At 39.0% G+C, this 13,137-nt stretch overlaps 1 protein-coding gene across 3 annotated transcripts in view; it reads left to right on the forward strand.

Moving 5' to 3' along the window:
- LOC127409880 (mitogen-activated protein kinase kinase kinase 5-like) overlaps positions 1–13,137 on the forward strand; it is a 127,522-nt gene that overhangs the window by 24,595 nt on the left and 89,790 nt on the right. For all 3 annotated transcript variants that reach the window (XR_007892049.1, XM_051644810.1, XM_051644809.1), the window contains exons 3-5: positions 3,821–3,844; positions 4,351–4,544; positions 10,527–10,695. Coding sequence is in view for 2 of the 3 variants with exons in the window: in XM_051644810.1 (XP_051500770.1) it covers positions 3,821–3,844; positions 4,351–4,544; positions 10,527–10,695 (387 nt within the window). In the remaining variant the exon portion in view is untranslated. The remainder of the gene's footprint in view (positions 1–3,820; positions 3,845–4,350; positions 4,545–10,526; positions 10,696–13,137) is intronic.

Here is a 13,137-nt window from a genome sequence, read left to right on the forward strand (position 1 = left end):
AAAAAAAGAAGAAGATCCATAACACTCTTTTCCAATTATCTGTTTGTCTAATGTCTGATTCTTTGCCCACTCTAACCTTTTCTTTTTGTTTTTCTGTTTCAAAAGTGGCTTTTTCTTTGCAATTCTTCCCATAAGGCCTGCACCACTGAGTCTTCTCTTTACTGATGTACATGAAACTGGTGTTGAGCAGGTAGAATTCAATGAAGCTGTCAGATGAGGAAATGTGAGGCGTCTATTTCTCAAACTAGAGACTCTGATGTACTTATCCTCTTTGTAGTTGTATCTAGGCCTTCCACATCTCTTTCTGTCCTTGTTAGAGCCAGTTGCCTTTTGTCTTTGAAGACTGTAGTGTACACCTTTGTATGAAATCTTTCATTTTTTTTTTCATTTTTTTTTTTGGCAATTTCAAGCATTGTATAGCCTTCATTCCTCAAAACAATGATTGACTGACGAGTTTCTAGAGAAAGCTGTTTCTTTTTTGCCATTTTTGACCTAATATTGACCTTAAGACATGCCATTCTTTTGCATACTGTGGCAACTCAAAAACAAACACAAAGACAATGTTAAGCTTAATTTAACAAACCAAATAGCTTTCAGCAGTGTTTTATGTAATGGCAAGTGATTTTCTAGTACCAAATTAGTAATTTAGCATGATTACTCAAGGATAAGGTGTTGGAGTGATGACTGCTGGAAATGGGGTCTGTCTAGATTTGATCAAAAATGACTTTTTTCAAATAGTGATGGTGCTGTTTTTTACATCAGTAATGTCCTGACTATACTTTGTGATCAGTTGAATGCCACTTTGGTGAATTAAAGTACCAATTTCCTTCTGAAACAGCAAAATCTGTACATTATTCCAAACTTATGTGTGTGTGTCTATATATGTATATATATATATATATATATATATGTATGTATGTATGTATGTATGTGTGTGTGTGTGTGTGTGTGTGTGTATATATATATATATATATATATATATATATATATATATATATATATATATATATATATATATTAGCGCTGTCAGTCGATTACGATTTTTAATTGCAATTAATCACAGATTTTGAAAGATATTTGGAATTTTGACACTATATATATTTCTTTTCCAGTCAAAATGCATTTATTTGCATCTTAGGAAAGAAAACAAAACCTTATGGAATATTAGAAAGTATAAAGATAGAAATGCAGTAAAATAGCACCAATTCAAGTAACATTAAATGTTTCCCAGAGTCTAATTGGGAGTTTGACTAATTGAAAGAGCTAGTCTCACCATACAGTAGGTTGCATTTTCATTGCAATGGACATTAAATCTCTTAAACTCCCATCCTCCACAATATTAATCTGCCGGTAGACTGTGGCTATCCGCTTTGTTACAGCAATCGTGAATCCATTGCAAACAGGTCTACCTCTGCCTCCCCGAACCAGTTCCATATCATCAGTACTGTCTGAGGATGAAGCCTCCTTTCCCCCTCTATAACACCCTAATGTGAAAGAAAATCTGCACTGTGGTTCAGGTGACCAGGGATGTGCGTTGCACGTATGTCGACAGGAGATGTTTCTCGCACCAGAGGAGGATCTGGTGCACTAAGTTCAACATTGGACGCGACCAAACTCCCCCCTGGTGGTTTATTTATGCATCAACCAACATGTTGTCAGATCAGATCAGGACATGAAATCCCTGGACGACCGGCCAGATGGCTTTCAAAGCTAGAAAGACTGCAAGGAGCTCTAGACAATTTATGTGCCAGGTGTTTTGTGCATCTGTCCAGATACCAAACGCCAGACGTCCGTCGCAGAGGGCTCCCAAGCCCCTGTTAGAGATGTCTGTCTTGACTACTTTGCATCTGGTTACTTCACCGAGAGCTACGCCAATCTGATTGAATGTTGGCAAGTGGTTAATGCGGCCAGACAGTGGCGTGATACCACAAGACGTATGCGACTGTGTCGCCATGCATGACAAGGCACCCTCAATATGAGCCAGCATTGAAGAGGTCACATATGTAGTAACTCCAGTGGGGTGAAGGCTGCTGCAACCGCCATGAAGCCCAGGGCCTGTTGAAAAAGCTTCAGCGGAAAAGCCTTCCCCAGCTCGAAGGTCTTTAAAAACCGGAGAATGGATTGGGTGCGATCCTCGGTCAGGAACGCTAACATAGTGAACAAGATGAGTCTCATTCCTAAGAATGACGACTGGCAACAGGGCATCAGTACGCTCTTCGACTAGCTGACTTAAGTCCCAAACACTCCAAATGTGCAAGCAACAGGTCCCTGTGTTTGCAAGCTTGTTCCTCTGACTGGGCTAAAAGCAACCAGTCATGGAGGTAGTTCAAGATGTGAATGCCATTTTGTTTTAATGGGGCAAGCACCGCATTGACACATTTCGTAAATGTGCAAGGAGCTAGGGATAAGCCGAAGGGTAGGATTTTGAACCGGTAAGCAGTCCCCTTGAATCTCAAGAATGGCCTGTGGCAATGGGCTATGAGAACATGAAAATATGCATCTTTCAGGTCGATCGACACAAACCATTCCAGAGGACGTACGTGAGACAAAATCTGTCTCTTGAGTAACCATCTTGAACAGATACTTCATGAGTGTCCGATTCAAGGGTCTCAAATCCAGAAAGGGGTGCAGCGCACCATCCTTTTTGGTGACTGGGAAGTAGTGGCTGTAAAATCTGCTCTGAGCATCATCCGCCGGTACCATCTCTAGCGTGTCTTTCGTGAGGAGCCTTAATACTGCTGTGACAGCTTTTGGAGTTTCTGGAACCTTTTTTTTTTTAAAGGCACTCATGGCATTACCAAACAGGCCCTGTGAGACATTTGTGCGTCCATAAACCCAGCTCTGTCTTTGTCACGTATCTCTGTCAAGTTAAGCCATAGATGATGCAAGAGTACGCGATCGCCATTTCTTGGTGAGCTGTTTATGCAGCTCAGGGAAGAACGGTGGCAGGAGGCGGAGTCCCATCGGCATGGTTAAAACCAAATTATCAAGTCAAGAATGCTCGGGCGCAATCGGGAGTGAGCCACTCTAATTAGAGCTTCTCGATTGCCTGAGAAAGAACCTGTAACAGCTCAGTTTCAGAGACTAACAGACAGGTTTTCATCTCCTCGGCGAGAAATACCGGTGAGCTTATCGACCGACTGAGTTCAGGCCTCACCTTCTGACACTGCAATGGACATATCGTAGCTGTCTTCGGTATAACCGAATTGAACCATATAAACTTTATTGTGTATAAAAATGCTAAAAACGAAAGTATTTTAGAATGATAGCACTTCCAGTTCATTCATCACACTTGAAATGGTAGATCAAACACATAGTGTTTTGTGCATACATAACATTTGCAAACTGTGTACAGTATACATACAGCATACAGAAACATGAAGAAGTATTACTATTTTGGTAGTGTGATGTTCCAAACATAGCCACACACACAATTAAGAAAGCACTCTTGGAATGAAATACTAACATATTACTTGAAGAATAATTTCTTTTTTTACGAATTTCAAGTGAAAAAGCAAGCAGTATTCCAAAATAAACGTGCATATTTTCTTGGAAATAAGTCTTTTTTTTTTTTTTCTTTACAACAATATGACTAGTATACAGTTAAGAAAAAGTGCCATACACAGGATCCCCTCAGATTTTTATATAGGTATTATAATAAACACATTGATTCAGTAATGGTAAAAACTCCAATCAACAGAATGAATGTACATTATGAATATTTTGTATGTTTTACAAAAAATATCACAAATATAAGTTCTTTGGTTTGTTTTTAGATGGAACTTTTTGCAGTTGACATTCTGATATTTCTCTCTTGCAGGAGGTGATATGTCAAAAGAATATGGTAAGTGGCCCATTTTTTTCTCTCTCGCTTTCCATATTAGCATCTGTCTAATGTGGCTAGCTTCTACCAAGTGACAGATGAATTTGTGCCAAAATACCAAGTTTGACTGAACGCACAGCCTTTGCATCGTAAGAGATGGAAGTCTTTTATGCTCCATTTAAAAGTTGATAAGTCTATTTATTTTGCTATCGTAACTATGCACAATTATATAGCTAGTTATATATTATTATTTGCATTTAGCATTGTTTTTCCCTGTGGTTTGCGACCCTATCAGAACAGACCTGCAACCCATATTTGGACCATTGATTTATTACTGTTCAAAAACTGTATAGGTTGTTAATAACTATACCTTTTACTTTATTTTATCCTGGTTTCCGCCATTTAAACAGCCATGAAAGCTGGCATGGCGTTAAATCACAAACGAGTAAATACTTCACTGTTTATGTTCACTGCGAATATTTGCTCCACAGCTAACGTTTTTCTCTCTTAAATGTCTCTTTTTCTAGACATGTGCAGCTAACTACACGTTTATCACGTACATGGTGACTCCTCAGAATAAGGTGTACTGTTGTGAGAGCAGTTTGATGAAGGGATTGAGTGAACTCATGCAGCCCAGCTTTGAAGCTCTGCTGGGGCCCATCTGTATGCCACTGCTGGACAGACTCACTCAACTGCTTACCGGCTGCAAGGCCAACACCTGGTAAGGCAACACCTGAGATAACCTGTGTCTCCTCACTTCTCTTTTTTTTTTGTCTCAAACTTAACCCTTGTGCACTGTTCGTAGACTTGACACTTGTAGTGTTCGAGGTCAAATTTTACCGAAAACAATAAATGTGTATTTTTTGTATTTGTTAAATTCGATAAAATAAAAATACTAAAGTTGTGCATTTTTGGGGTGGGGTGGGGGTATTTTATGCTATTTAGATCTTATCTACTTTTAAATTTCTCAATTACACCATTAATTTGTAAATGCAAATAATAAAATTTATGGTAATTTCACAAGAGTAAAAACCTACACTTCTAAACACAAAGAAAATATGAGAATGTGTCGTGTATTAGGGGCAGATTAATTCCATCTGGTGCATAAAGGAATTACATGACTTGAAATCATGTAATGACAAAAATAAGCAGTAAATGTGAGTGTGTACGTGTGTGCGAGTGCATGTGTTCTGCATTGTGGATGTGTTATAGTCTCACCCATTCATTCCTCTGTATGTGTTTGTGAGCAAGCAAGCGCATGTGTTCTGCATTGTGGATGAGTTATAGTCTCACCCCTTCATTTCTGTTTGTGTGTGTTCTGCATTGTGACAGAATTACTGATTTTATTTTACAAATTTACCCAAAAAATGGATATGTGTTAAAGTCTCTCCCATTAATCTCTCCATGGCAAGTAGAATTTGACGACAAACAACACAAGTGTTGCTTTTTATTGTCACGTGGCATAAACTCATTGAGTCCAGTTTTTTTGTGTTCAGATGGTAATGGTAGGAAAAGTAACCAAGCCTCGAGCCACTCAGATGAAGTATACAATTTTTATTAAAGCAAAATTGATTTCGGTCAAAAATGACCGAAGAGTGCACAAGGGTTAAAGGAGTAGTTCATCCAAAAGACGATAATTCTGCCATTTTTTTTAATCACCCTCATATTGTTCCAAACCTGTATGCAGCTTTTTTTCCTCACACCAACAGTTCATAGTGAGCTTGTCTGTCAAGTTCCAGAAAGAACAAAAAACAACACCATAAATGGGTCATTCCTACAATTTGGGGAAATGTTTTTGAAACTTTTATAAGTATCTTTACAATTTTCAACATTAAAGGAACATGTTTTTTTTGTTGTTGTTTTTTTTGTTGTTTTTTTGTGATTAACATTTTTATTGATTCATCTATTAAAAAGGAACAGCAAAACATATATATACACAGAATCAATATTTAACCCTAACTACCCCCCCCCCCCAATACCTCACCTGACCCCCATCAACACCCCGGTGGTCACATAATTACAGACACACAACAAATAAACAAAAAAGTATATAAATAAATAAATAAAAATAAAATAAATAATTAACTAATCACACATATCCCCTACACCTCTCTCCACTGTCCCTCCCCGAGAGCCCTCCAAAAAAGACAGATATTTGCCCCATTTCTCCCCAAACAGTTCTAGACTCCCCAGTCTTCTGGATATCCCCTCCTCAAGAGCTGCCACTCTGGCAACCTCTGAACACCACTCCTGAAATGGGGGCACTTCAGCCGACTTCCAACTCCTTAAAATAATCTGTCTGGCAATCATAATACTAGTTAGGACCCAGTTTTTCACATGTTTATTCTCCAAATTAATGACTGCCCCATCTCCTAAGATACACAGTCTGGGGCAGAATAAAATCTGAGAGGCCAAAACCTTGCACATAAAACTCTGAATCCTCAACCAGAACTCTTGAATCTTAACACATCCCCAAAAGACATGGGTTGTGTCTCCATCTTCTGATTGACATCACCAGCAGGTGGGTGTGTCTTTAAGACCAAGCCTATGCAATCTAGAAGGGGTCCAATAGATTCTGTGTAAAATCTTAAATTGCATAAGGCGAACCCTTGCATCTCTAGATGCAGATTTGACATTTTTTAGAATCCTTGCCCACACTCCCTCCTCCAATACCAAGTTTAGATCTTTCTCCAATAATCTCTTAAGAGAAGCTGAAGTTCCGTCCCCCAGACTCTGAATTAACAGGGAGTAAAACACTGATGCCTCATGACCTTTTCCAAAAGCAGTAATCACCACTCCCAGAGTATCTGCCACTTTGGGGGGGTGTAAACCACTCCCAAAAACAGTACAAAGCAGGTGGCGCAACTGTAAATACTTATAGAACTGATATCTGTGAATCCCAAAAAGTTGAACCAAATTTTGAAAGGATCTCAGCACTCCAGTCTCATATAGGTCACCGAGTGTAGTAACCCCCCTCACAATCCACTCTGACCAGCAAAAAGGGGACTTGTTAATGCATAATTTTGGGTTCAGCCATATGCTCGAGGCAACATTTAAATAAATGTCCGAATTAAACACTCTGGATACTTTTGTCGGTACCGAGTTCAAGTGCGAGATAACGGGATGCAACTTCTCTGATTAATTTAATAGAAAGGCTCCGCAATGGTGAAATAGGGGCAAGAATTTCCTGTTCTATACAGAACCAGGGAGGGGCTCTCTCAGGTGGAAGTGATCAATGAGCCAAATGTCTGAGACCAAATACATAATAATAAAATAAAATCTTGGGTAAGCCTAGCCCACCTTTGTCAATTGGCCTATGTAACTTATTGAAATGTAATTTGGGACGCTTACCATTCCAAATGAAGGACTTCGCTATGCTATCAAATTGCTTGAAATAAGAGAGGGGGACATCTATAGGGAGAGACTGCAGCAAGTAATTGAATTTTGGAATACAATTAATTTTAATAACATTAACTTTCCCGGTCATAGATAAATGCTATGAAGCCCACCTGCCCACATCGCTTGAAAACCATTTTATTAAGGGGTCGAAATTAACTCTAACTAAATCACACAATTTTGCTGGGAATAAAATGCCCTAATACTTAATGCCCTGTTTGGGCCACTGGAAAGCGCCCGGCTGGAAAGCCGTTTCTGGGCAGTACGCTGTCAAAGCCAAAGCTTCAGATTTAGACCAATTGACTTTGTATCCTGAAAACTTAGAAAAGGAATTAATAATTCTGTGGAGGCAAGGCATAGATCTAATAGGGTCAGAGAAGAAGAATAAAATATAATCTGCATAAAGCGAAAGCTTATGCACAACACCTTCCGACACCACCCCTGGAAAATCCTCCTCCTTTCTTATCGCAGCTGCTAATGGTTCCAGGGCAAGACAGAACAATAATGGGGAAGAGGGCAACCCTGCCGAGTGCCCCTATTCAAAGTAAAATAATCTGAAATTAATCCATTTGATTGTACCGTCGCCACTGGGTGTCTATAAAGTAACTTAACCAACCAATAAATGTACTCCCGAACCCATATATTTCCAAAATCTTAAAAAGATAATCCCATTCTACCATATCAAACGCCTTTTCGGCTTCAAGTGAGATGGCAGCGACCGGAGTCTGATCATTCGCCACTGACCACATAATGAGACGCCTAATCTTGTCAGAAGAGCTGCGGCCTCTAATAAACCCCACCTGATCTATATGTATAAGAGATGTCTTTACTTAATCGATTAGCCAACATTTTTGACAATATTTTTACATCTAGCTGGATCAGGGAAATTGGACGGTAACTCTTACACTCGCTTGGATCTTTGTCCTTTTTAAGAATCAGACTGATCCGAGCTTGCGTCATGGTTGGCGGAAGCTTTCCGTTCTTTAATGATTCAGTATAAACTTCGAACAAAACTGGAGCCAATTCTGTAGCATAAGATCTAAAAAATTCAGTGGCAGAACTATCTGGCCCTGGAGCTTTGCCTGAAGGCAAGGCCTTAATTACCTCGTCAAGCTCCTCCAAGGTTATCTCAGATTAAAGAGAAGTTCTTTGCTCAGTTGTCCATTTAGGGAGTTCTATTGGTTCCACAAATGTTCTAATGTATTCATCAGTAGACGAAGATGTGGAATTATAGAGATCAAGATAGAGCTCTTTAAAAGCATTATTAATATCAATGGAGGTAAAAATTTCACCACCAGCAGATTACACTGAGGGAATGGTAGAAAAAGACACTCTGCTTTAAATACAGTTGTGCTCAAAAGTTCGCATACCCTGGCAGAAATTGTGAAATTTTGGCATTGATTTTGAAAATATGACTGATCATGCCTTTTATAGTCTTTTATTTCTTTTATTTAAGGATGGATAGTGATCATATAAAGCCATTTATTATCACATAGTTGTTTGGCTCCTTTTTAAATCAAAATGATTACAGAAATCACCCAAATGGCCCTGATCAAAAGTTTACATTCCCTTGAATATTTGGCCTTGTTACAGATACACAAGGTGACACACACAGGTTTAAATGACAATTAAAGGTTAATTTCCCACACCTGTGGCTTTTTAAATTGGAATTAGTGTCTGTGTATAAATTGTCAATGAGTTTGTTAGCTCTCACGTGGATGCACTGAGCAGGCTAGATACTGAGCCATGGGGAGCAGAAAAGAACGGTCAAAAGACCTGCGTAACAAGGTAATGGAACTTTATAAAGATGGAAAAGGATATAAAAAGATATCCAAAGCCAGTCAGTACTGTTCAATCATTTATTAAGAAGTGGAAAATTCGGGGATCTCTTGATACCAAGCCAAGGTCAGGTAGACCAAGAAAGATTTCAGCCACAACTGCCAGAAGAATTGTACGGGATACAAAGAAAAACCCACAGGTAACCTCAGGAGAAATACAGGCTGCTCTGGAAAAAGATGGTGTGGTTGTTTCAAGGAGCACAATATGACGAATCTTGAACAGAAATGAGCTGCATGGTCGAGTTGCCAGAAAGAAGCCTTTACTGCGCCAATTCCACAAAAATTGGTTACAACATGCCTGACAACACCTTGACACGCCTCACAGCTTCTGGCACACTGTAATTTGGAGTGAAGAGACCAAAATAGAGCTTTATGGTCACAACCATAAGTGCTATGTTTGGAGAGGGGTCAACAAGGCCTATAGTGAAAAGAATACTATCCCCACTGTGAAGCATGGTGGTGGCTCACTGATGTTTTGGGGGTGTGTGAGCTCTAAAGGCACGGGGAATCTTGTGAAAATTTATGGCAAGATGAATGCAGCATGTTATCAGAAGATACTGGCAGACAATTTGCATTCTTCTGCACGAAAGCTGCGCATGGGACGCTCTTGGACTTTCCATCATGACAATGACCCTAAGCACAAGGCCAAGTTGACACTCCAGTGGTTACAGCAGAAAAAGGTGAAGGTTCTGGAGTGGCCATCACAGTCTCCTGATCTTAATATCATCGAGCCACTCTGGGGAGATCTCAAATGTGCGGTTCATGCAAGACGACCAAAGACTTTGCATAACCTGGAGGCATTTTGCCAAGACGAATGGGCAGCTATACCACCTGCAAGAATTTGGGGCCTCATAGACAACTATTACAAAAGACTGCACGCTGTCATTGATGCTAAATGGGGCAATACACAGTATTAAGAACTAAGGGTATGCAGACTTTTGAACAGGGGTCATTTCATTTTTTTCTTTGTTGCCATGTTTTGTTTTATGATTGTGCCATTCTGTTATAACCTACAGTTGAATATGAATCCCATAAGAAATAAAAGAAATGTGTTTTGCCTGCTCACTCATATTTTCTTTAAAAATGGTACATATATTACCAATTCTCCAAGGGTATGCAAACTTTTGAGCACAACTGTATGTGTATGTATGTATGGAGACATCATGATTAAATTCAACAAAATGATCTGTGACAGGATAATTTAGATCTTTTCTCCTGATCGAACTCTTACGTTCACTAATTCGTTGTTTTAACTGATGTGATGTTTTTCCCCACGTTTCCAAGACCACAAGGGCAACGAATCAAATACACAACATGGGTAGAGGAACAGTTGATAACAGAGTTTATTGAATACCTTTTACCAGCTCACGGATGACAAAAAAAGGATGATATAAAAATATTTAATAATAATCAAAATAAATAATCTGTATTGGAAAATGGTCTTTTCTCTTTGTCTTGTGTTTGTTTAGCCAGTACTTCCATGAGACTGTTCTGAATGAGATTCGTAAAGCAAGGGAGCTTTACACGGGAGCTGAGCTTGCGGCGGAACTCAGACGCATCCAACAGCGACTCGACAATGTTGAGTGTCTGTCAGCTGATGTCGTCATAAACCTCCTCCTGTCATACAGAGATATTCAGGTGAATGCATCGTACAGTCTTCAACTGTTATTCATAATGATGGCAGAAATAGTTGTAATAATATAGCCGCAAGTGGCAATCATCAGGATCAAAGCACGTATGGCCAGGACATGGACAGAATAACTAAACTGGACATAATGGATCCTGTGGATAAAATTTCTTTCAAAAGATTATCACAATTGCAAAATTAGAATTTAATTGGAATGACAACAGAATGACAATAAGAAGTAGAAGGACATGTGACCAAATTGAAGTCCACACAACCAAATGAATTGGGGACACTGATGGATTCAGAAGAAACAGAATTTTTTTTCTAGCCCTTGCAGTTTGGAAGTTATTAGCAAAAATGCAAACAAGCTAATTATAGTGCCACCTTGTGGCCGATTATCACCTAATTTGGTATACATCACCGTCAATTTCATAACGATCGGCCATTCGCAACGCAGGTTATTAGCTACTGAAAATTGATTGGCTGCTGGTGGCCATTTTTGTTGATTTGTTGAATCGTATTTGTAAGGATATGTTAGCACGTGACCCAAAGATGATGCATGCCAAATTTCAACTTTTTCACTCAAACGGTTGCAGAGTTCGGAATTTTTAGCTGTAGCGTGTCAAAAATCTGTGAAAAATCACTCTTGAAGTCTTGGGGTTTTGATCCCAGAAGATAGACTTTATTATCAGAGATAAAAAAGCTGAGTTGCTCCCAACACAACTCCAGAAAATGGGTTTGCCCCCGCTTAAATTCATATGATCTTCCAAGGAGTGGCTAATATATTCCATGTGTGTCACTGGACACCACTGTGGAGAGACTTGACCATATTTTTTTTTTAGTTAACACAGGAGAATCGGTTTACCATATGCGAGGGGACCCACATTCCACAGACACAGCAAGTCTCATGCTTGACCACCAGAAACAATTGTAAAATAAAATGGCTATATTAACATTGATTATACTTGATTAATTTAGACTCAACTTTATAAAAATATTCCACATTATCCCTCCTCTGGGACTTACATAAGTCCCACCTTCACTGTCTTTATCCAGAGTGCAGTTTCATAATTCAGTTGCCTCAGTCATGCTATCTAGTGACTAAGTAAAGTCACACAGCTTCATTACCAATGACCAGATTATGCAACCGCACTCCAGAGGAGATTGCAGAACCTATTCAAGTTTGATTAAGAACAGAGTAAAAAGATTCTGTCTCCTTATACCTTCATTCAATAAATAAAACATATAATCATGTTATAAGCTTGAGCGTGCAATTGGTTCAGCCTTGCCTGTGGTTGTCACAGTAATGTAGAGTATATCAAACATAAAACAAAATATTCATCATAATATTAAGAGTTCTTTTTTTGTAGTGTAGATATCTTCAACCCAGATACTTTGCGCATCATAGAGGGTCACCTCCGGGGAGAGGTTAGGCTAGCACTTTCATCCCGGGGCATGGCTCATCATGCATTTCATCATATATATTCTTTGGAGGAATCAATTTCCTCTCAATTTGGTCTTTCTGTCCATCCAGGGTAGTTGTCATTGCATTGGACCATTCACATTGATCAATGTCATCTGCTTCACTGTTGCTCGGATCAAGAATGATTTTACCAATGGACAGAATATTATTCCTCCCACAAGGATTGTTGTTTCAATCATTATACCAATTTTAGCCAAACATGCACCCCATTTTTTTAAACAATTCTATTTAAATTTATAAACAAACAAGACAAGCACTGTTAATCTTTATTCACCACCATGTTTTCTTTTTCCATTCTTCATTAAAATGTACATGAGTTCAATAAAAGCATAAGTAAACATTTTCCAATCTTAATTCTCATCATACCAATATTCCCAGGTTTGTTTAATACTTCTTTAAATAGTCAGGCACTCCTTTGTTTGCAACGATTCTCAAAACTTTACCCCCAAAATCTATAATTAATCTTCTACACAGGGTATGATCCCCTGATGGCACAGTGACAGAATGCTTGGTATTTAACACTGTGATAAGTTGTTTTTGTAAAGCGGTTATTGAAATACAGTCGGGTTGAGTGGAACTTTCAGGCAGGTTTCTTCTAGACCTCCCTTTTGATGCTTCTGACATAAAAGCATCCATCCACTTCCTTAAACCCATCTCACCCCTTTTTGGGCAGGCTTTCAGGGCAGTGATGCCCTGCCTTAGGTTGCTCCTCCTCCTTTCCATTGGAGAGTCTTACCCGTCATTGGGTCATCACCTCTTGCCACTGGTCTCGATACCGCTCAGTCCTATTAGCCAATCCTTAACAATTTGGTATCAGTAAACAGATATTTTCTTTTCTTTTAGTATCTCCTGAGAACCGCCACAGCCAATGGAACCATCTACAACTGCTTAAATATGGAGACAGTTCAAAACATGGTTAAATTCACAAAGCATTATTCAAAATTCAACAATCTATTAAAATTGTAAAATG

Source organism: Myxocyprinus asiaticus, chromosome 19 (assembly GCF_019703515.2).
Source record: "Myxocyprinus asiaticus isolate MX2 ecotype Aquarium Trade chromosome 19, UBuf_Myxa_2, whole genome shotgun sequence".
Taxonomy (NCBI): Eukaryota; Metazoa; Chordata; class Actinopteri; order Cypriniformes; family Catostomidae; genus Myxocyprinus; species Myxocyprinus asiaticus.